Below are 22,315 nucleotides of genomic sequence, written 5' to 3' on the forward strand. Positions count from 1 at the left end.
AATCGGAAAAGTACATCCTCAGGTCGTCCCACAGAGCTGAAGCAAAATGCCAGAAGCATCACCTCTTCGGTGGGTCCAGAGGATGTACAGGAGCGATAGGACAGGAAATAGAAATAAGGTTATGATCGGAGGAGCCCAACGGAGAGAACAGTTTGACAGAGTAAACAGATGGATTAGAGGTAAGGAAGAGGTCTAGAATGTTGGGCCCGTCTCCAAGATGGTCGGGAATAAGTGTAGGGTGCTGAACCAACTGCTCTAGGTCGGTGAGGAGAGCAAAGTTGTAGGCTTGTTCACCAGGCTGGTCAGTGAAAGAGGATGAAAGCCAAAGCTTGTGGTGAACATTGAAATCTCCCAAGATGGAGATTTCAGTGAAGGGAGAGTGAGTCAAGATGTGCTCCACTTTAGAATTCAAATAGTCAAAGAATTTTACATAGTTAGTAGAGTTAGGTGAGAGATAAACAGCACAGATGTATTTAGTAATAGAATGACAATGAAGTCTTAGCCAGATGGTGGAAAATTCAGGAGATTCAAGGTCGTGGGCAAGAGAGCAAGTGATGTCGTTGCGCACGTAGGCGCAACATCCAGCTTTGGATTGAAATTTAGGATAGAGATAATAGGAGGGAACAGAGTAGAGGTTGCTGTCAGTAGCCTCAGAAACCTGTGTTTTGGTGAGGAAGAGAAGATGAGGTTTAGAGGAGGAGAGATGGTGTTCCACAGAATGAAAATTAGAACGAAGACCACGAATGTTGCAGAAATTGATAAGGAGGAGGTTTGAGGAGTTATCAGGACACCTCTCAAGTCAGCAGCCAGAAGGAGAGTCCTCCCTGGGGGAATTTATGGTCCCCCCACCCCCAGGCGGGGACTCCGAGGAAGTGTTGTTTTTCGCCATTTTGAATTTTGAATTTTGGGAAAAGGTGTGTGTGTTGTGTGAATGTAGTGTGGTGTAGAAAGAGAGAGGAACTGTCTTTAGAGAGCATGCTGAACTGCTCTCTGGTGTTGATGAGACAAAAGGGAAACGGTTAGTGAGGACATGGGAAGGGTCTTTGAAGGGCTTCAGCACCCTCCTCGCTTCCCATATATCCTCACCGGGAGTAGCTCATGCCCGTTCGGTAGGTGTCTTCCTACCTCCTCCTCCATGGCAGAGAGAGAGAGCACGAAAGTCGTAAGTGTGCCTTCTCTCCTTCTTGCCTGTCAGATTTACTTGATTTTAGGTGTAAGGTGCAATCAAAGTGATTGGAGGACTATATAATTATACTGTAGAGGCACCAAGTGAATTTGTCTAGTGACAGTGGTGAGTATATACGTAATATGATTCTGTATTATGATGGGGAGAGTGGCAGGCAACACAAGACGCATATAGGACCTGTGAGGTCGACCTTTACCGCTATATTACCACTTTTAATGACCGTTTTGTGCTTGACAGAGGACAGTGTCGAGTGGCTGAGTAACTATTGTATGTTCAGCACTTGAACAGTGGAGCTGCTGAGTTCAATAAGAGCAGGTGATTTATTTTGAGAAACATTCATTGACGACGTAGGCTCATGTGACCGTAACCTATTCATGTTATCCGTATAATATTTTCTGACCACAAATTCCAAATTTCTGAAAATTATGATTGATAGACTTCATTTTCTGTTTATGTAGTACTTTTTTTCTATAGCGTGTGTCATTTCTTGAATTCACGCAGGCTTGGGATTTGTGCCTTTCCATTCTTTACATATTTCCTCCTTGGTCACAACATGCCAGAAAACGCTTCACGTATGTACTCTATCTGGTGTAAGAAAGTCACCACTGACTTGGCTGATGCCCTGGATAATTCAGTTAATCAAGTAGGTAAATAATGAAATAATGATTAAGAATAATTACTGCAAAACACGTTAGGTGAAGAATCAGCAGCCAAGCCTAATCTAAAGCAATAAGTGACCCAGGTTTTCTCATGAGTTTGGAAGTGCTCACCTCAGTTCTAAGTGTCACTAAACCCTTGCCAGAAAAGTTGCAGGACAAGAACTGATGGGTGCTCATGGAAGTGTAGATACACAGAGCTGCATAGATGCATTTCAGTCCTATCGTGATGGAAATAAGTTCAACCAACTTTTTGCCCAAGCTGAGGAAAGGTACGGATATATCATCCAGAAGCCTTGAACAATCAGTGGTCATCAGAAACATAATTAAGGCTAACCCTCCAACAGCAACTCCATAGGAGTACTATCGAAGAGCTATTTTCCTCCCATTTTCGGACACTGCTATAGCACAACTCAGGGAAAGGTTTGCATCTAAACACATTAGGAGTTTTTTGTTGGGAAATCTTGTTCCCTCTCTTTCAGTTGATATTGATTTTAGTGATGAAGGAGGCAGTTGAATTTTATGGAAAATTTCTTGATGGAGATGCAGATCTCGTTGAAGATGAATATCTACGGGGGCAGAGCTATTGGAAGCGTCGTGAATCTCATGAGAGGTCAAAGCAAGTTGTTGAGACATTGTCATGTGCCAAAAAATTGGGCACATATTCAAAATTTTCCACCTTATTGCAATATTTTCAACCCTACCTGTTAACACTTCCACCAATGAGCGATCCTTTAGTGCCCTTAAATTGCTTAAAACATACTTTAGGAAAGCAATGAGTGAAAGTTGTTTAAATGGACTGGCCTTACTTTGTCTATTGTGACACAAATCATGAAGTCCTTGATGAATTTGCACTTATGAACAGACGCATAAATTTGAGGTAAACCAGTTTCAATGTATTGTTGTTAACAGTAACTAATCTAATTCATCTAGTTAATTTTAATTTTATATTCATAAAATACCTGACCCAGTTTCCATGTATCTTGTAAAAATATGTATTACAGCAGCAGCCTGTATAAACGAAGATTATACATGTTATATGAATATAACATTTTTTTTCCTTGCCAGTATATTACTTTTTTTTATCAGAACATGTTGTTCTAAAGTAAGCAGTGTTGTTTTGAGGGTAAATTTTTGCAGTCCAAATTACAGAAATGAACACGATTTTAAAAGTAATGTTCGCTCAAGTAACATAAAATTAGTATTTTTAAGATTATTTAAATCTCCCAGATTTATGTTGTACTTATATGCTATCAACAAACTTCTGAAATGTACAATGTATGTATATGTATGTATCAATTCATGTATATATAAAAAATAATAAATTTACCCTAGCGATCTAACCCGAATCCTCAAGCTGTATGGGATCCCTATATATATATATATATAATATATATATATTATATATATATATATATATATATATATATATATATATATATATATATATATATATATATATATATATATATATATATATATATATATATATATATATATATATATATATATATATATATATATATATATATATATATATATATATATATATATATATATATATATATATATATATATATATATATATATATATATATATATATATATATATATATATATATATATATATATATATATATATATATATATATATATATATATATATATATATATATATATATATATATATATATATATATATATATATAATATTGGCACCCCCCCTTTTCAATTTTCTGGGTACGCCACTGATCCCCGCTGCTACTGGGTTAATGAGAAATGAATGGAACTACAAAAGTATTATCTATGTAAAAGTTGACTCCTTAACTTTAACCTTCAAAAAGCCATTTATGAATTTTACTTCTATTTGAGCATAAGAGCTTCATATAAAGGCTTCTGGGAACATTTTTAGATTAAAATTTCAATGTTATTATGGTATGAATGAGATACTTTACTGTTCATGTCTGCATTTTCTATTATGTAAGGCGTGTCCTGTCTCTTTGGAATACTTTTTGCTTTAAGTTTCCCCCTCATTATGTAAAAAGTTGTAATTCCAGTTTCCTCATATAAGCTTATGTTTGCCAGTTTGTACGTACATCTCATTCCAATTAGTACTCATAACAGGAAATGAATTGCTGCTTTAAAATTGAGCTGAGGAATGAATATTATCTTTTTTTTGTAAGGAATTTTTATCAGTATCAGTTTTGACAATAGTTCATTTTTATACTTCAGTTCATTTTTCTAGAGTATTTCTTTCTAATTTCAGTACTCAGTTGAAGGGTGTTACTCACAAAAAAGACAAGTACATGCTAAAAACAAATATGATCTTGTCAACAGATCAAAGGTCTTCCCGAGGCCTTTGAGACTCCTGGTGTGTGCTCCAACTATTCCTCACTCTATGTCAACAAGACTCTGGAAGCACTCAAGAACTTCAAGCAAGGCAACGCTCTCTTCTCCTTCCCCAACACCCCAATCAAGTGTGCCGGAGCCCCACAGAAGATCATGTACATCTCAGACGAATATTTCCGCAAGGTCAGTCAGTCTTCAACCCTTCAATGCACTGTCACACTGTTTGATTATACAATTTATTATCCGGAAGGATCACGTTCAATACTTCTATAATCAGTATCTTTGTGAATTTAGTAAGCCTTAATTTCCACTACATTTTTTTCATTGATGAGGCAAGTGTTTGGAAGGATCACTCACAACTCCGACCATTGTCTCACCAAGTTAAGTTAGTCTCCCCTTTCTGGTACAGTCCCACTCCATTTTATTTTTTCATTTTTTTATTTTATTTTATTGTCAGGTAGGATCATGTACTTCTCTGCCCAGTATCTCTTTAAGGTTAATATTTAGTCTCCATGTTTCCTGTATAGTCTAACCAGTTTCACTCCATTATTTTTTTTTATTTTAGTCTTCAAGGATCATGTACATATCTGACCTGTATTTGTGCAAACTTGGTTACTCTACATCCTTCAGTGTACAGCCCCACTCCACTGTGTTTCATCTTAGTGTCTGAAAAGATCATGTACACTTCTGAAAAGTGTTCCAGCACATTGTGTCAGTATTTATCTTCCTAGGTACAGCCACACTCAATTGTTTTTATTTTACTGTCTGAAGAGGGTAGATTAGGTAGCTAGTACTTTCTTATCCTTGCAAGAAAGGTACATTTTTTGTCTACTTTCTTTTTTAATGGAAAGCTGGGATGGGTGACTAGTGTCTTCCTTTCCTTCCAGCTGAAAAGGGAAAAATTTATGCCTGGTTTTCTCCTGCAGATAAAGTGCTTATTATCTGTCTGTTTAGGAGCAGCATGTTGCCGGCATTAATTTTGCTCTGAGTCTTGTCTCTTTTTCCCATTTATGAATGATTAAACAGCTGTTCAGAGACACAAGATGACTCTTTTATGGGTTATTAATATTTTCTTGACTTCCAACATTCAAACCTTGAATATTTTGGAGCTGCTGCATGTGGACTTGGTGGCCTCTTGTAGCCTCCTTGTCACCATGTGTATCCTTGTGTCCTTCCCAGCATGGTAAGCGGGACAAGGCCAACATCATCTACTTCACGTCCCTGCCTGTCATTTTTGGAATCAAGAAGTACGCTGATTCCCTGTGGGAGGTTAGTAAAACACCAAAGAGTGCTCTCGGCTAGTCTTTTGATACATGATAATAAATATGTTTTTAATATGTTTGTCATAAAATATGTGGGGATGTCAAGCTATGGGGAAATAATTATAAATGAACCACACAAGAACCACAATTAGACTAAAAAATAGACAAAAATCAAAGGCATTAATTTGTCTTCTATTTCCCTGTAGATCCTACATTACTACTGTGTCTACTTTCTGGTCAGAAATAAAGATACTTAGCTGAATTTATAGATCTAAAGGAGTGATGTGGCAGTAGGTAAAGTTGGTAAATCTGACACACCCAGGGCCCAAGCTTGATCTGGAACGAACTTTTCTACTATTTCTCCCATGCACTTGGCCTTGGCTTCATTCTAATTCTCACAAATGAGAAAACAATATGGTGAAATTTTGAGTCAGAGGAAACCAGCAGCAGCAGTGTGGACTCCAGGCCGCTCTGGAATGATCCAACAAAGTTGGCTGTTCTAGCCACTCGTTGGCTTTGCTATACTGCCACATTGCTATTGAAAGACAAATTCTAAATGGCAAATAGCCAAATTAGCTGATCATCCTATTTTTTATTATTTTATTTATTTATTTATTTTTATTTTTATTTTTACATCTCTGCCTGTAGCGCTGTTAAGCTTTCTTCAGGGGCCAGGTGGTCGGCCCAAGCCCGTCATGGCTTAGGCAATTTTTATAGTGGCGCCAATTATGCTTGGCTCATGGTGCACCCTGGAACTCATTCTTGATTCACTTGGACGGTTTCTTTTAGAGTTTGGGTTGAAGGGTGGTCTTTTGGACAGCATGTGGGTAGTCTTAGGCCACTCGGGAGTGACTGAAAAATCCCAGGTGGTAGCGTGGGGATTCAAACCGACATTGTCCATGGTGTGGTGAATGTGTTGCCCATATGCTAACCACTCAGCCACTGCCTACCCAATTTACACAATTTACACAAATAATATACACTAATTTATAATGTTGGAATGATTTCCACAATGCTTAAGATGTAATGAAAGAGATTAATGTGCAGAGTGAAAATGGTCATTATTAATGTTTTTTATTTAATTTTGATTGAAATTTATAGACTGTGTGAAGATGGTGGATATTTAAAAGTTTTCAGTACTCTGAAACACATGGTTAAGAAAATAGTAAAACAAATCACTGTGGAGGTAATTCAAGGAGAGTAAAGTAAAGATGAAGTTAATATACTAGCTGTTTATTGCATTGGCACTTTTCTCTGTTACCTCAGTCCTTGAGCCTGTGGTGGGTAAGAACCCATCAGTCCTTGAGCCTGTGGTGGGTAAGAACCCATTACCCTGGGATACAGGATCAATGTGAAATTCAGGTTACTAGCATTCCCCTTACCCAGATTTCTCCAGTTACTCATTAAGTGATCAGACCTAAAGGAGGATAAATAGCAGGGGGGCTGTGCATATATGTTGCCCAGGCAGGGATCTAACCCAGGCCTGTGTATTTTTTAGCTAGACATGCTTACCACTACACTATGACAAAAAATTGTAATAGTGACATAAAATACCAAGTGAAGGTAAGAAATACTAGCAGAGGAAGGCAATGGCTGAGTGGTCAGCATGCTGGCATGGTGTCCTGGAGGACCTGGGTTCAAGTCCAGCCTGCTGCTACAAGCTAACAATTTTCAGTTATCGCTGAGAAGCCTAAGACTACCCACATGTTGTACTGATGACCATCTATCAACCTAGACTCTAGATAATCTCTCTAAACAGGGTCAAAGATGTACTCTGGAGGGCAGCATGTGCCAAGCAAGATGGTGCCACTACAAAACACTTACCTGCACCATAATGGTCTGTATCTGACCAGCAGGCCCAATGAAGAAAGCCTACTGGCACAGTAGGCTGAACATAAAAAAAAAGATTAATGGTTAACCAAGTAGATACTCTATGAAATTTCTCGACAGAGCATATCAATTGGATGGAAATGGCAAATAGGAACCCAATGGCAGTGCCAACAAGGGCCTTTGGGGCATAGGACTATTCAAAAATTGTCTCGTTCCCCCCCTTTGCCCCTTAATTTGTTTTGAAACAAATGATTTTTCCTTTCAGCACAACCTCAACTCCATCTTGTTTCAAGAAAAATGCCCCTGCCCCCAAGCCTTCCTAAAAACACTGAGCTACCACTGTTACCACTTGTTTACCTTGATTACACCTTAATCATATGCTTCCTCGTTTTGTCTCCTTTTCTCTAGTATCTCTTCCCAATTATTTCTTCCACAGGTAGTAAAGAAGAAGGACATCACTGTTAACCTGCGTCACAATCTCATTGAGGTGAAGCCAGACACTCGGGAGGCCGTGTTTCAGAACCTGGACAGCCCTGACGACCTTCAAACACTGCCAGTAAGTGGTGGCAGGTGTCTGAGTCTGCTGTTAGGGGACTGGTTTAGTGTTGGGCACAGAAAAATGGTACTTCAGACTGTTTAGTATTAGATAGCTCCTATTATGCCTGAAAACAAAAGTGTGGGATCAATTCAGTGTTTCCTTTAGCTTTTCCTTGTCCTTGTTTGAATTACCTCAATATAACACATCAAGGAATATAACATTTTCCTTTTCCTTAAACAGTATTTTACTTATGTGATGGTACATTCATAGTTCCCAGGTTTTCTGTGAGATGCCCAAAACCAGACACTCAGGAACTACCTATATAACATTTGCTCTTTTCTGACTTAGTATAAACTACCCTACACCAGATCTAAATGTCTGATTTTCTTTTTCCTAATCAAAGTACAAGCTGCCTGATATGAGACCAGCCTTGACACAGCATAAACCTAACCTAACACCCCAGACGTACCTTTTTCTTACTTGTCATAACCTTCATCACTCGTTCAGACACACCAGTTTTCTACCTGAGATTTAAAGCTATCCAATGCCTCACAGTCAGTCATATAATTTTTTCACCTTACATCTTTTAAGCTACCCATTGCCACTCATTCAGACATAACATTCTTTTAACTGATTAAGTAATAAATCTTGAATGGCGCATACCAAGGCACACCATGTTTCTTCTCTGATACACTATGAGTTATCCAGCACTGCACACACTCATATGCTATTTTCCTTCTCTGTGGCATAGGATAAACTGGTCTGTATCATACACATATAGAAGTACCTTTTTACAGGGTACTCTGCTATGTGTGGGCTGTCTAGCCTCTTGTAGTCTCCTTGTATATCCCTGTGTATCATTTCCTTAACACTGTGTAAGCTACCCAACACCACAGCCACAAGCAGTATTATTTCTCTTCCTCGCCACAGTATGAAATCCTAAATAACACCAACTCAACAGTACAAGTTTCTCTCATGACACTTTATTACCTACCTAACACCACACACCTAGACTTATGTTCTATATTTTTCCCTAGTTTTTACTCTACTACTATTCCTTGCTTCTACTTGTTTCTACCCGTTGATATTTTCATTGTATTTGCCTCTTATTAACATGACAGTATAAACTACCCAACACCACTTACCCAGGCTTACTATTTTCTCTTCCTTGTCACTCTGCTTTACCTGTTATTACTTTCATTGTATCTGTTTTTCACCCTCATTATTTTACCTATTACAGTAGTATATTATTCACAGTCTCATACTAGCTTTGTTTTCCCTAACTCTCATTAGCATACACAAAGATAAACCAGTTTCCTTTCTCCCAACACAGTACGAGATGCTGCACGTCACCCCCCCCATGAGTGCACCAGACCCCCTGCATAATTGTGGTCCATTGGTGAACGAGACTGGGTACCTCAATGTGAACAAGCACACACTGCAGCACGTCACCTTTCCCAATGTTTTTGGCATTGGGGACTGCACCAGTGTCCCAACCTCCAAGACTGCTGCCGCTGTGGGTGAGTTTCTGCTTTCTATTCCTCATACTACTTTCACTTGGGCTAATAGATTGTTTGATTGACTGATTGGTTGATGGAAGAATTAGTTTGTTTGCAAAGTTATACAAACACTGTATCCATCTATACCTATACTCTACTGTTGATTGATTAACTGATAGATGGATGGATGTTACAAAGTGTCCCCCTTGCAGTAGAACAGAGAAATGGTGATGCTGAGAGTTTGAAGGGATCACAATTCCTTATCAAAACCACCACCTCATGATTTATAATCTCTCGTGTAATAAAACAAAATAGAACAAACAGATGCTAGATGCTGATGTTCAAATTCAAGTACATGCTTTCCCTCCCTGAAAGAAGAAAACTCACTCAGGAAAAAAATATTGCTAAAGTTACGATATTACTCCTCAGCTGGCCAGTTTGGAGTCATGCGAAGGAACTTGAGTCTGGTGATGGCTGGTGGTTCCCCTAGGTATGAGTATGATGGCTACACCTCCTGCCCTCTGGTGACTGGTGAGTTGTAATGATAACACTCGTCTTTCTATGTTCCCGTAATACTGCTTTACTCGTGTGCAATAAACAGATAGATACTTGGATAGAAAACTGTATAGGCATATGAGAAGACAGATAGATATGAAAAGTAAGCAAGAAAGAAATAGACTGATAGATTAATGGGTGGATAAATAGACAGGTGAAGAGGTATACAAGTAGTAGATAGATGGAGGTAGGCATAGATAATGACAGATAGATAGGTAAATATATAAAGATGGATGAAGATAGATACATTGACAGATAGATAAAAGGTAAATCAGGGATGACAGATATGAGGCTGGGTCAGGTAATGGTAACATTCATATTTACCCTTCCCATAATACTTCTTTACTCAGTATTGTAGAAGTAATTCAAATTAAGGGAGAGCGATGCAGGGTTGGGTTACTGAGGTAGAATCTGTAATTTATCACAATTTGAAAAGCTTCAAAGTATCAAATGTTATTTATGCAGCAAATACCTGTAAGATAATCACATATGCTTGATCATCAGGGACAATTTGACAGTAAACATTATGCAGAGAGAAGGGGAGTGAACCTAAATGAAATATAGAAAAATACAGGGTGATTCATATAAAACTAACACATTTCAATATCACTTAATTTGCCCACACAAAACGCTAGCAACACGGTATAGTATCACAAACATAGTGATGGTGTGGGAGATATTTCCTCAACAGTAAATCCTGGAAATGTCTGCCCCTCTGCCTAGGGCACTGCTGGACACAGTGGTCAATGAGCGTGGTGTGCAGTACCTGTTGAAAGAATTGTGGGTCCCGTGTTTTCAACGTGGCTGTAAACACAATGGAGTACCAGTGAATATTCAATGAGTTTGTTAACCAATTGGATGATATTGAGCTGTGTCAGGGGTACTTCCAACAGGATGGCGCCATGTGCCATTCATCCAATGAGTCCATGGCGCTGATCCAAAGTTTCTTCAAGGACTGTAAAATTTCCTGGGACCTTTGGCCACCAAGGTCACCTGACCTGACACCCTTCAATTTCTTTCTGTTGGGGTATTTGAAGGAAAGAGTGTATGCTACATTCCCTCGGACACTGGATGAATTAAAAAAGAACATTACTCACACAGTGAATGGTATTGACAACTCCATGCTCCAATGAATGGTCAGTAACATAACATACATTGAACGCTGTGTCCTGCCCTGCCTTAGGCGAACATTTCCAACATTTACTGTAAAGGAAACAACTCCCACACTATGTTTCTGTGTTGCTAGTGTTTTGTCTGTGCAAATAGTGATACTGAAATGTGTCAGTTTTATATGAATGTACCTGTAGTAAACTTTATATGTAGGTAGGCAGGCTGGAGAAGTATCTAGTGGGCCTTTATGTTCCTGTTTTTGTTTCTTGCCCTTGAGCTGCCTTGTCTTAAAGAAAAAAAGTAAACTAATACTTCCTTGATAATGTCACTTTAACAGAGTCACCGTCTCTCAGTTTGACAGATTGAAGCAAAGTACCCTTACCTTTTCCTCCTTTCACCGACACCCACAACAGGCTACTCGTCAGTCATCCTCGCTGAGTTTGACATGGACGGCAACCCACTGGAGACGTTTCCAATCAACCAGGCCAAGGAGCGGCGCACGATGTTCCACCTCAAGAAGGACATGATGCCGCCAATGTACTGGTATGGAATGCTCAAGTAAGTGTGCAAGGTGTTGAGAATTATTCAGCTGTTTTGTTCATTTGTAGGTATTGCATATTGTTCATTACTTTATTCAGTAAGTCACTCAGTTAAATAGTTAGTCTGTTACTCAATCAGCCAGTGAGTCTGGCAGTCAGTTAATTAGTCAATACCTGATCTAGTCATTTAATCAGTCACTAACTCAGTAGGTTAGTTATTTAGTTAGTTAGTGAGTAATAGAGTGAGTCAGTCAGTTAGTCAGTCAGTCATCAGTCTCCCTTCTTCTTATTGACAGTCTTCTACCTCTTCTATTTTGCCACAATGTTGTCTCTTTCTCTATCTTCTGTGAGTAATTTCATGCTGACTGTTTTTCTAAATTACTAACTGCATGCCTCTACCCCTCTTGCATCCCTGCTGCACATGACTTTCTACTGTCACTCATTCCTGGGCTATCCTAATCCATTATGCAAGAGTTAAACAGCATTTCATTCTCTCATCCCTTTTGCTGGTAACAATGGAGCAGCCTTCCTTCGTCTGTAGTTTCTCCTGCATATGGCTTGAACTCTTTCAAGAAAGGAGTATTAAGACACCTCTCCAGTCGAAACTGACACTCTCCTTTGGCCACTCAGACTGTCTTCTTTTGCAGGAGCAGTGCTTAGAGAGCTTTTTTGTTTTTAATTTTTGTTGCCTTTAAGCTGCTTCTGTTGCTGAAAAAATAATAAAAATAAGAATAATGACTGGAAAGCAAGTTAGAAGTTGAGTTGTTTTAGAAGGAACATGTTATTTGTTATTTTGTAAGTAATCTAAGGGATTCTGTAAAGAAAAAGAAAAATTACTGTTAGCTTGTGTTCTGTGTTGTTTCAGGGGCATCTGGGAGGGACCCAAGTACATGCGGAAAATTCTGCACCTGGGAATGTCAAAATGAGTGTAAATTGAGCTGTGAGGAAAGGTTGTCATGTGTAAACTTTTGTACACGTACAGAAATATTTAGTAAGCAAGTTATGAAATTGTTCACGTTTACATGGTATATATATATATATATATATATATATATATATAGATATATATATATATATATATATATATATATATATATATATATATATATATATATATATATATATATATATAAAGTTTGAATGTGCTTTTTAGATGATATATAATTATGACTAAATGTGATAACATATCTGTGATACTGACACATCAGATTTATAACTGCTTTCAGTAAATGTAAAAAAATACCACAGTTAAAGATAAAATATATGTAAAAAAGTTATTTGCAATTTTTTTTAGTAAAGCATAAGATTTACTACAATGACAGCTGCAGTAGCTATTTATGCAACTAAGTTAAATGTTTTTATTTTTTTATTAATCAAAAGAAGGCTTAAGAAAAGTCTTGATCATGTATGTAGTAGCACAAATGGGGTTGTACTGGTATGTGGAGGATGCCTGAACAAAGAGATCAACAGTTTCTATGCATTTTTGTACACAGTGATACATGGTTGCTGGTGTTGAGAGAATGCTGGCCAGGTAATTAAATGTAGTCTGTTAATAAAGATGGTTATCTGTTAACTGTTGTTTCATTCCAGTTCAACGATATATTCACAAGTTCATCCATTGCTTGCTGTACTATTGAGTAATCAGGAAATTTTAATCTGAATCAGCTAATATGACAGACAATATAAGTTTATTTGCATATATTTGTCAGTAATATTCTTTAAATGATGCACACACATTAGAATTATATCAAGATTAAGTGTATGAGATTTCTCCAAATGCTGTAGCCTACACAGTGGCATAAAATATGTTTTTGCAGTTTTTAAATATGGGCAAGTTTAAGGATATAATAATTTTTGAAGATGATAGATTTATTCCTCAATTAAACACATCATAGTCTTGGGGATGTCATCTGCTATATACTAAATTAGCCACTTGATAATTATTGTAACAAGTGATGTAATGTGTACTTCTCTGTCAGTATGTGATGTCATAATTCTAACTTAGTCTCTTAATGATCATTGGTACAAGTTACATGGCACCTTTATTTTTTACATATGAGTTAATTATTGGACAACATAATTATTATGTACTTTTGTAATGTCAAACAATTTTAATGATATATTTTGAAGATAGAGTTTGAAGGGTGGATTTAGATTGATAAAAGTGCTTTCATAGAAGATTACTAATTCTAATATCAATATGAATACTAATATTTTTCTCGGGAGTAATATTTACCTCAACATATTATAGTTTTTGAGTGGTCATTTTTGGCATGAAACTGACAGTCACTTACATACACGCGGTAATCATTGCATATCCTGAGCTAATTTTTAAACATCATCTCAGTCTTTATTAATAATAGTGTGGCTGATTTGTCTTTTATCCTGTTTTGTTGATCTTCTTATAAAACTTTCTACAACTGAATTTGCAGAGGTGGGCGCGGTACTGAAAAATCAGTAGAGCGGTTGCGGTAGTGCGGTACTTTTTCCGGAGTAGTGCAGTTGCGGTAGAGCGGTCCCATTTTTTCTTTACCAGTGCGGTACGCGGTGTGCAGCACTGCGGTAGCGGTAGTCAAAATAAAAAATACTTCAGTGCCTATCCTGGCTATCCAAACAAAGGAAACATGCTTAAAATAGTACAATGAAAAATCGGCCGGCACCACGCAAGGGTCCGAGGGTGAAATGGCCGGCACCGCGCGGGTTAAAGAAAACTTGCAGTGTAGTAGTTTAGTCTGTCTATTTAGTATTTAATTTTGAACAATAACTGAAAAGTTAGAATGATTGAATCACTGATTCTGATGACTAATACCGATTGACTGAGTTCGATTCACTAAAAAAAAAAAAAATTCTGTGAGCATGCCGCGCTCCAAATGTCGTCTTCGATAGTTTTCAAAGTACCGCAAAAAGTACTGCAGGATTTTTTAGTGCGGTCCGAGGTAGTGCGGTATTTTCAGGAATTTTGCGGTAGTGCGGTACTTTTTTTGTGATGCGCCACTACCGCACTAAGTACCGCACATGCCCACCTCTGTGAGTTTGTAATATGTTGACTGAACTGTGAAAATGTAACTAACTTAGCCCCAGAAATAGAATTAAAACCATAACCAGCCACGTAACTGTTCATAAATATTAATACAACGTTTGAAAAAATCAGGCCCTAGTCTTGCAATATTAGTGTTTTAGATGGTTAAATCATTGTCTGTATTCAAAATTAACCACTTTGCATCCATAGTAATTTGATCATCGTATTATTACCTTTACTACCCGTACGTATCGTTCGTTGTAGGTGCCCATTACCATTATGTACTGGTGCCTATTATATTTTTCACTATCCATCTATACTGTATCTATCAACATCTACATTGTATTATAAATTTTCTGGATCTACTAGTTATCGTTTCATTGTATTTACCTGTTAATTCCTTTTTTGATTATTGTATCTTTTTTTATGCATCAATTATTCATTATTTATATTTTATCAACCTGTTGTTACCTTTACTGTATCTACACTTCTTCTTGATCTACTAGTTATTATTTTCATTGTATTAACTTCTTTCCTTCATTGCCTTTATATTATTTTGTCTACATATACTATAATATTACTTACATTGTATATACCTATTCTTATCTTCACTGTATATCTTAGCCCCATTTTTTTTTATTTACTCCTTTTACATTTTACCCTTTTATATACTGCTCCTTGTAAAATCGCCTCCATCATAGCCTCCTGGCCTCCGGTCTGGTAAATAGTTTAATGAATCCGGCCCTCGGGCAGTAGGCGTGCAGTCCCACCCAGCTGTAAATCCCTCCTTTCAGGATGGTCAATAAATGGGTACCTGAGGAGACCTAGGGAACAAACTGTGGCCACCCGGATGTTACACTGGCCCTGTGTTGGGTTGATGGGTTTTCTCCCACCACAGGCTCAAAGGGCCAACTGGACGGAGATGAGCACCGCCCCCACACGCAGCTATGCGTATGCTCCTAACTTAACCGTTTTATAGTCTGTTCATATGATCTTCACTTCTTATCTTTCGTCACTCATCACTACTCTCTCAGACTAAACAAGTGTCATATATGGGTTTAAATCCTTCAATGCTCATCTGTCATTAAATGGTTGTAGTTGAATCAGTCTGTTAATATCACCTGAATTTCTTTATTTTCCATCAAGGATTGTCATTTATTAATCAAATCATTTCGACTCCTTTGATAGATACTAGCTCGTCTCGGTGCTTCGGAACAATGTCGCTCACAGATGTAGGGAAAGCTTAATTAAACTTTGCTTCCTTATGCCGTCTCGTCTTGGACTGCGATTAGGTGACCCTTGTTGTCTCGCGACCCTTACGGTGACAGGAAAGCAATGAAAAAAAGTTAAAGACGCTCTTTGAATTATTTTCTTACTGTCTTGTCTCGGGTTTTGAACAGGTGACACTTCGGGTTGTCACGTGACCCTCTTGGTTTAGTATGATAGAGGAAATTAGTCAATAGAAAATTAAATAAACCCATTTGAATGGAGTTTCCTCTTACACTTTCTCGTCTTGGGTTTCGAACAGGTTACACGTGGGTCATATGGCGTATTACGATAGGCGATAAGTAATAATAAAATATATAAAAATAAAATAAAATGCACCTCGATCCTCGTATGATGTCTCGTTTGAGGCGTCGAGCAGGCGACACTTCAAGGTTGTCACTTAGCTCCGGTGATAATATTGCGTCAGACGAAAGCAATAATGTTGAAATAAAAAGTTAATGGGAGTATAAACGAATCGAACTTGTAGTGAGACCTCGTATGCAACAAAGACGTCAATGGTTTACAAATATCGTCAAGACAAGTTGTATCACATGCCCAGTATGTTCAGACACTCGAACACTTTGTATTTTCAGCTTTATCAAGTGTGCCAAGTGTATGATGTTCCTAATCATATTACTGAGATTTATGTGTTGATAAGGAGGGAACAGCATACTAAACGTGACAGCAAGCTCTTTCCTCCTCCACCATTCGCCACCATAGCCTCCAAGTAGTGAAAATCACCCCTAACTCCAGAAAAAAAGGATGATTCGGTGTAGCAGAAAATGACTAGTAGCTGGGAACTGGCATGGTGGACACGAGGGCGCGGCGAGGCCGCGAGAGAGGGAGAGTGTGTGTTTACGGTGATGAGATGTTGGTGGTACTGCTGCTCCCTGTCATTTTTTACTTCTTTACTTCTTTAGAGGCATTTCGTGACCATTCTGATGTGGAAACCGTGGACACGTCCCTGTTCGCCACGTTTGTAATGAAGTTATTCTCCTTCTGTGTCCTGATTCGTCGTATGTTTGGTATTTATCTCCTTTTATATTACCTTGAAAGATTTGTAGATGATCCCCTGCTCTCTTGGACTGTGATCATTTACTATTGTGTATGTTGAATTTGTGGCGTTCTGTTGTGTACTGACGTGTTGACGCTGGACACTCCCTGCGCCACGTTCCCATTTAATGTAGTTAGGCTTAATCTGTTTGGTGATTGTCTGTATTTTCAGGGATTATTTCTTGGGGTTCCATTGGTTCTAGATGCTTTAGTGTGCTGTGTAACGACGTTGTTCTTACTCGAGTGTTTTAGGATGAAACCGTTGGTGCCCTGCCACGAGCTATATCTTTGCATGAATGTTTTTACAGTTTTTCATCTTGCTTTCTGATGTGGGTATATTGTCTTTTTTTTGTTAAGCTTTACTTTTAGGATAGATACTTAGACTACGTAATGACTCGATCCCTGTTGCTCTGTTTTATATTGTGGTGTTTTGGTTGAGTGTTGTGTTGTTCATTGTTTCACTGTGGGCATTTATAATATAATTTGTCTTTACTACGTTTCCCGATGTGAGTACACTGCAGTGAGTTTAGGTCAATCAGATTACGTAATTTTGTGTTTGCTTTACTGTTCGCCATATACGCTGCCGCAGCAACACTGCTCGCCAGCAGCACCTCATTTCCAACTGGTAACGACTGGTTCCTTCAGCACTGTCAGTCATAACTCGCCCCAGTGGTCCATAGTAACACGTAAGTGCTAAGACACGGTAACTTTTTTTGTAGCCGTGAGCCCTGCCTACTGTGCTGAAGGCTGCGTGCTCCTCGGTGACGGAAGTGGACGCAGAGTGCCCGAATTGTTTATCAGATAGTCATGGTTGTGCCTTTGCAATATTTATAGAAAGTATGTACTTCATAACCTTCTCCTGTTACTGGCTCTCATTTTCCATGGCTCCATGCTTGACCATCTTAAGGGCTCGCTCCCTTTCCCGCCTGTCTTCATGAATTGCATTCCGTTGTCCTGCTTGAGGGGTTGGTGCGAGGAGAAGAATTCAATTTTGTCGTAGGTGATTTGTGGCGGGGCAAGGGTTGGTGGCCTCTGGGATGTGTAGAGTATCTCCAAGGCGAAGATAGCAGATGACACGATTATCCCGGCCAGGAGTAACATGAAGGCTGTCAGGATGTTACTGCAAGAAGGAAGAAAGGAGGGGGAAAAGACTGTTACATTACATGCAGTCCTGAGCAACATGTGATCTTCGTTGTTTAGGTAAGTTTTTTTTTTACGTGTTGTGGGACGGTAGACATCATTACTTCAAGGGGAAACTGCATAGATCACCCACCGGAAAGGGTCATACAGATATCCACATGCTTGTACTCTGTAGTTATTTAAATCTAATGATCATGCCATAGATTGGATGAAGACCGCACTCTTCATTTTTCTTTTTTTTTGCTACTTCTCATTTTCTCCACTAGCAATGGGGCATTAATTCAAAACCGACAAAGCTAGTCTATTTATGTTACCAATAATTATTGTCGAATGTATGGAGGTTATAGCTTTCATATGCTCCTTATTTTGTTACTTATGTCACTATATCTATCCAAATGTGAGTATTGTTTTTTTGCATATGTTAACCAATGATTTTGAATGGATGTTGACTTATCCGTTCACTCCTTACTCCCTGTTCTATAACATATATCATAATAGGTAAATTTCAACCTGTAATTCATGTATGTATGTCGTCTACTTTTTCCGTACACTCTAAATTCATGGGTTTATATCATTTTATTTTTTCAAGGTAATCAAAACAGCTCAAGGCCAATAAATAATGAAAAAAAAAAAAGCTCGCTAATCACTGCTCCAGCAAAAGCAAACAGGAGTGGCCATAAGATAGGTCAGTTTCGGATGGAGAGGTGTCTCGATACTCCCCTTTTGAAAGAGTTCAAGTCGTAGGCAGGAGGAAATACAGACAAAGGAAGACTGTTCCAGAGTTTACCAGTGTAAGGAATAAATGAATGAAGATGCTAGTTAACTCTTTCATAAGGGATTTGGATAGCATATAATTTATATGAGCTAGAGAAGAAAGGTGTGTACAGTAGGGTCGCGGGAGGTGGGGGGGGAGGAATGCGGTTAGCAAGTTCCGAAGAGCAGTCAGCTTGAAAATATCGAAAGAAAAAGAGAAGAAACACTGTGGTGGAGATTAAAAGGTATTAGTCTGTCGGTATGAGAAGGGGAGGTGATGAGACGAAGAGCCTCATGACTCCACTCAACCAAAAAAAGGGCATATTCCTTCTCTTCATTTGTTACAGATGATTCATGTATGTAGAGTACTCGTTAATACTTCAGTGGACTTTTAACTAACCTTCTCTCTAAAGCTTTCTGAAGCCTATGAAACAATCCTTAACAGGAAAGTTCTTAAGCATCTTTCAACTTCTGACCTTCCCTCTAATCGCCAGTATGGGTTCCGCAAGGGGCGTTCTGTACGTGATATTCTTGCTTTCTTAATTGACTCTTGGTCATCCTCTCTTATCCGTTTCAGTGTAACATTTGCTGTTGCCTTAATCATCTCGAAAGCTTTTGACAGAGTCTGGCACAAAATTAATCTTTGCCTTCTTAACTACCATCCTACGGTCTCTATCCCTCTCTCTGTACTTTTATCATCAGTTTCCTTTCTGGCCGATTTATCTCCGCTGTGGTTGATGGCCACTGTTTTTCTCCTAAACCTATGAACACTGGTGTTCCGCAGGGCTCTGTCCTATCTTCCACTCTTTCTGTTGTTCATTGATGATCTTTCCAAATCAAACTGTCCTAACCACCCTTACGCCGATGACTATACTCTGCATTACTCTACATCTGCCAGAAGACCATCCCAACAGAAACTATTATGATTCTAGGTTGAATGCCGCAGAGCGTTTATCCTCAGACCTTGCTATTATTTCTGATTTTTTTTTTTTTTTTTTACAGAAAAGGAGACAGTTCAAGGGCGTGAAAAATAAGAAAACAATAATGAAAAAAAAAGCACGCTACTTACTGCTCCTGAATAGAGTACAGAGAAGTGGCCAAAAAGAGAGGTCAATTTCGGGAGGAGAGGTGTCCTGATACCCTCCTCTTGAAAGAGTTCAAGTCGTAGGCAGGAGGAAATACAGATGAAGGAAGATTGTTCCAGAGTTTACCAGCGTGAGGGATGAATGAGTGAAGATGCTGGTTAACTCTTGCATAAGGGGTTTGGACAGTATAGGGATGAGCTTGATTAGAAAGTCGTGTGAGGCGAGGCCTCTGGAGGGGGGGAGGCATGTAGTTAGCAAGTTTAGAAGAGCAGTTAGCGTGAAAATATCGATAGAAGATAGAAAGAGAGGCAACATCGCGACGGAATTTAAGAGGTAGAAGACTATCAGTAAGAGGAGGAGAGCTGATGAGACGAAGAGCCTTAGACTCCACTCTGTCCAATAGAGCTGTGTGAGTGGAGCCCCCCCACACGTGAGATGCATACTCCATACGAGGGCGGACAAGGCCCCTGTATATGGATAGCAATTGTACTGGGGAGAAGAACTGGCAGAAACGATACAGAACGCCCAACCTCGAGGAAGCTGATTTAGTGAGAGAGGATATGTGAAGTTTCCAGTTAAGATTTTGAGTTAAGGCTAGACCGAGGATATTTAGTGTTGAAGAAGGTGACTGCTTAGTGTTGTCGAAGAATAGGGGATAGGTATTTGGAAGATTGTGTCGAGTTGATAGGTGGAGAAATTGAGTTTTTGAGGCATTGAAGGACACAAGGTTCCTTCTACCCCAATCGGGGCAAAAATCTCAATTTCTCCACCAGTCTAATCGACACAATCTTCCAAACACTTATCCCCTATTCTTTGATAACACTCAGGTGTCAGCTTCTACAATAAACATCCTCGGTCTATCCTTAACTCAAAATCTCAACTGGAAAAGTTATATCTCTTACAAAATTAGCTTCCTCGAGGTTGGGCGTTCTGTATCGACTCCGCCAATTCTTTCCCCCCTCCTAGATGCTCTCCATATATACAGGGCCCTTGTCCACCCTTGTATGAAGTATGCATCTCATGCGTGGGGGGGCTCCACACACACACACACAGCATTCTTGGACAGAGTAGAGTCTAAGGCTCTTTGTCTCATCAACTCCCCTCCTCTTACTGACAGTCTCCTAACTCTTGAATTCCGCCACAATGTTGCATTGTTGCATCTCTTTCTATCTGCTATCGTTACTTTCTTGCTGACTGCCCTTCTGAGCTTGTTAACAGCATGCCCTCCCCTCCCACGGCCCCGCGGCACTCGACTTTCTATTCAAGTTCATCCCTATACTGTCCAGATCCCTTATGCAAGAGCTAGCCAGCATCTTCATTCTTTCATTCCCTTCACTGGTAAACTCTGTAATAATTTTCCTTCGTCTGTATTTCCTCCGGCTTGTGACTTGACTTATTTCACGAGGAGAGTATCGAGACACCTTTTCACCCGAAATTGACCTCTTTTTTGATCACTCATCTTTACTTTTTTTTTTTGGGGGGGGGAGGGGGGGGCATATATATTATATTATATTTTGCCCATGAGCTACTTCTTTTACTTAAAAAAAAAAAACTTACCTCACTTTATACCGTTACAACTCGATCCTGAGGTATTTTGCAGACACCTTACTTATTACTGTGCTGATACACTCTAGCTCATCCCTATGCTATCCAACCCCCTTATGAAAGAGTTAATCAGCATCCTCATTCTTTCGTCCCTTCGCTGGTTACCTCTGGGACCGCCTCCCTTCGACTGGGCTGTTTTCCTCCTTCCTTCGACTTGAATGCCTTCAAGAGGGGAGCATCAAGACGCCTTTAATAGCATGCTACCATCCATTTATACTATCGTTTTTCTATCACCATCATACTGTCCATTCCGCTATCATCTTTGTAGGAGTAACGTGTTTTTTTTTTTTTTTTTTTTTTCCTTGAGCTGCCTCCTTTACTGTGAACTCCCCCCTACCCCCGCATCTCAATACTGGGATTCTTTACAGGGGTTACCTGAAGCCAAGTCGTGTGAAAGGGGACTGTGCCTCGCAGGGTATCGGCTTGCCCCACCACTGTTGGTGGATCCTGTCCATCACGCCGCCTGACTCCAGCTTCACCAGCCTGTGGTCAAGGGGAAGCAAAGCGTGTCAGGAACTACCGGCAATTAGGTATTTCAGAGTTTTGTTGTTAGTATAATGTGTCACTTTTGAACTCCAGCGGGGTAATGTTTATTGTTATGTTAGTAACAACAGTATTAGAAAATACTAGGACCAGGGGTCATAGTGTTAGTAGTAGTGTTAGCATTATTATTATTATTATTATTATTATTATTATTATTATTATTATTATCATTATCATTATCATTATTATTATTATTATTATTATTATTATTATTATTATTATTATTATTATTATTATTATTATTATTATTATTATTATTATTATTATTATTATTATTATTATTATTATTATTATTATTATTATTATTATTATCAATAGTAGTAGTAG

General features: G+C 38.7%; 2 protein-coding genes across 2 annotated transcripts in view; one reads left to right on the forward strand and one right to left on the reverse strand.

Annotated features, from left to right (window-relative positions):
• LOC126997801 (sulfide:quinone oxidoreductase, mitochondrial-like) overlaps positions 1–13,097 on the forward strand; it is a 32,834-nt gene extending 19,737 nt beyond the window's left edge. Inside the window, exons 6-12 of the mRNA XM_050859015.1 lie at positions 4,180–4,374; positions 5,371–5,460; positions 7,720–7,839; positions 9,155–9,341; positions 9,750–9,851; positions 11,399–11,543; positions 12,390–13,097. Of these exons, the coding sequence (XP_050714972.1) occupies positions 4,180–4,374; positions 5,371–5,460; positions 7,720–7,839; positions 9,155–9,341; positions 9,750–9,851; positions 11,399–11,543; positions 12,390–12,450 (900 nt within the window). The 3' untranslated portion in view covers positions 12,451–13,097. The remainder of the gene's footprint in view (positions 1–4,179; positions 4,375–5,370; positions 5,461–7,719; positions 7,840–9,154; positions 9,342–9,749; positions 9,852–11,398; positions 11,544–12,389) is intronic.
• Positions 13,098–13,375: 278 nt separating this feature from the next.
• Positions 13,376–22,315, reverse strand: part of LOC126997909 (glutamate receptor ionotropic, kainate glr-3-like) — a 46,575-nt gene continuing 37,635 nt past the window's right edge. Inside the window, exons 12-13 of the mRNA XM_050859121.1 lie at positions 21,821–21,928; positions 13,376–17,982 (exon numbers count right to left, since the gene is read on the reverse strand). Coding sequence (XP_050715078.1) covers positions 17,709–17,982; positions 21,821–21,928 — 382 coding nt within the window. The 3' untranslated portion in view covers positions 13,376–17,708. The remainder of the gene's footprint in view (positions 17,983–21,820; positions 21,929–22,315) is intronic.

The sequence above is a fragment of the Eriocheir sinensis genome, chromosome 13, assembly GCF_024679095.1.
Source record: "Eriocheir sinensis breed Jianghai 21 chromosome 13, ASM2467909v1, whole genome shotgun sequence".
In the NCBI taxonomy this organism is placed as follows: domain Eukaryota; kingdom Metazoa; phylum Arthropoda; class Malacostraca; order Decapoda; family Varunidae; genus Eriocheir; species Eriocheir sinensis.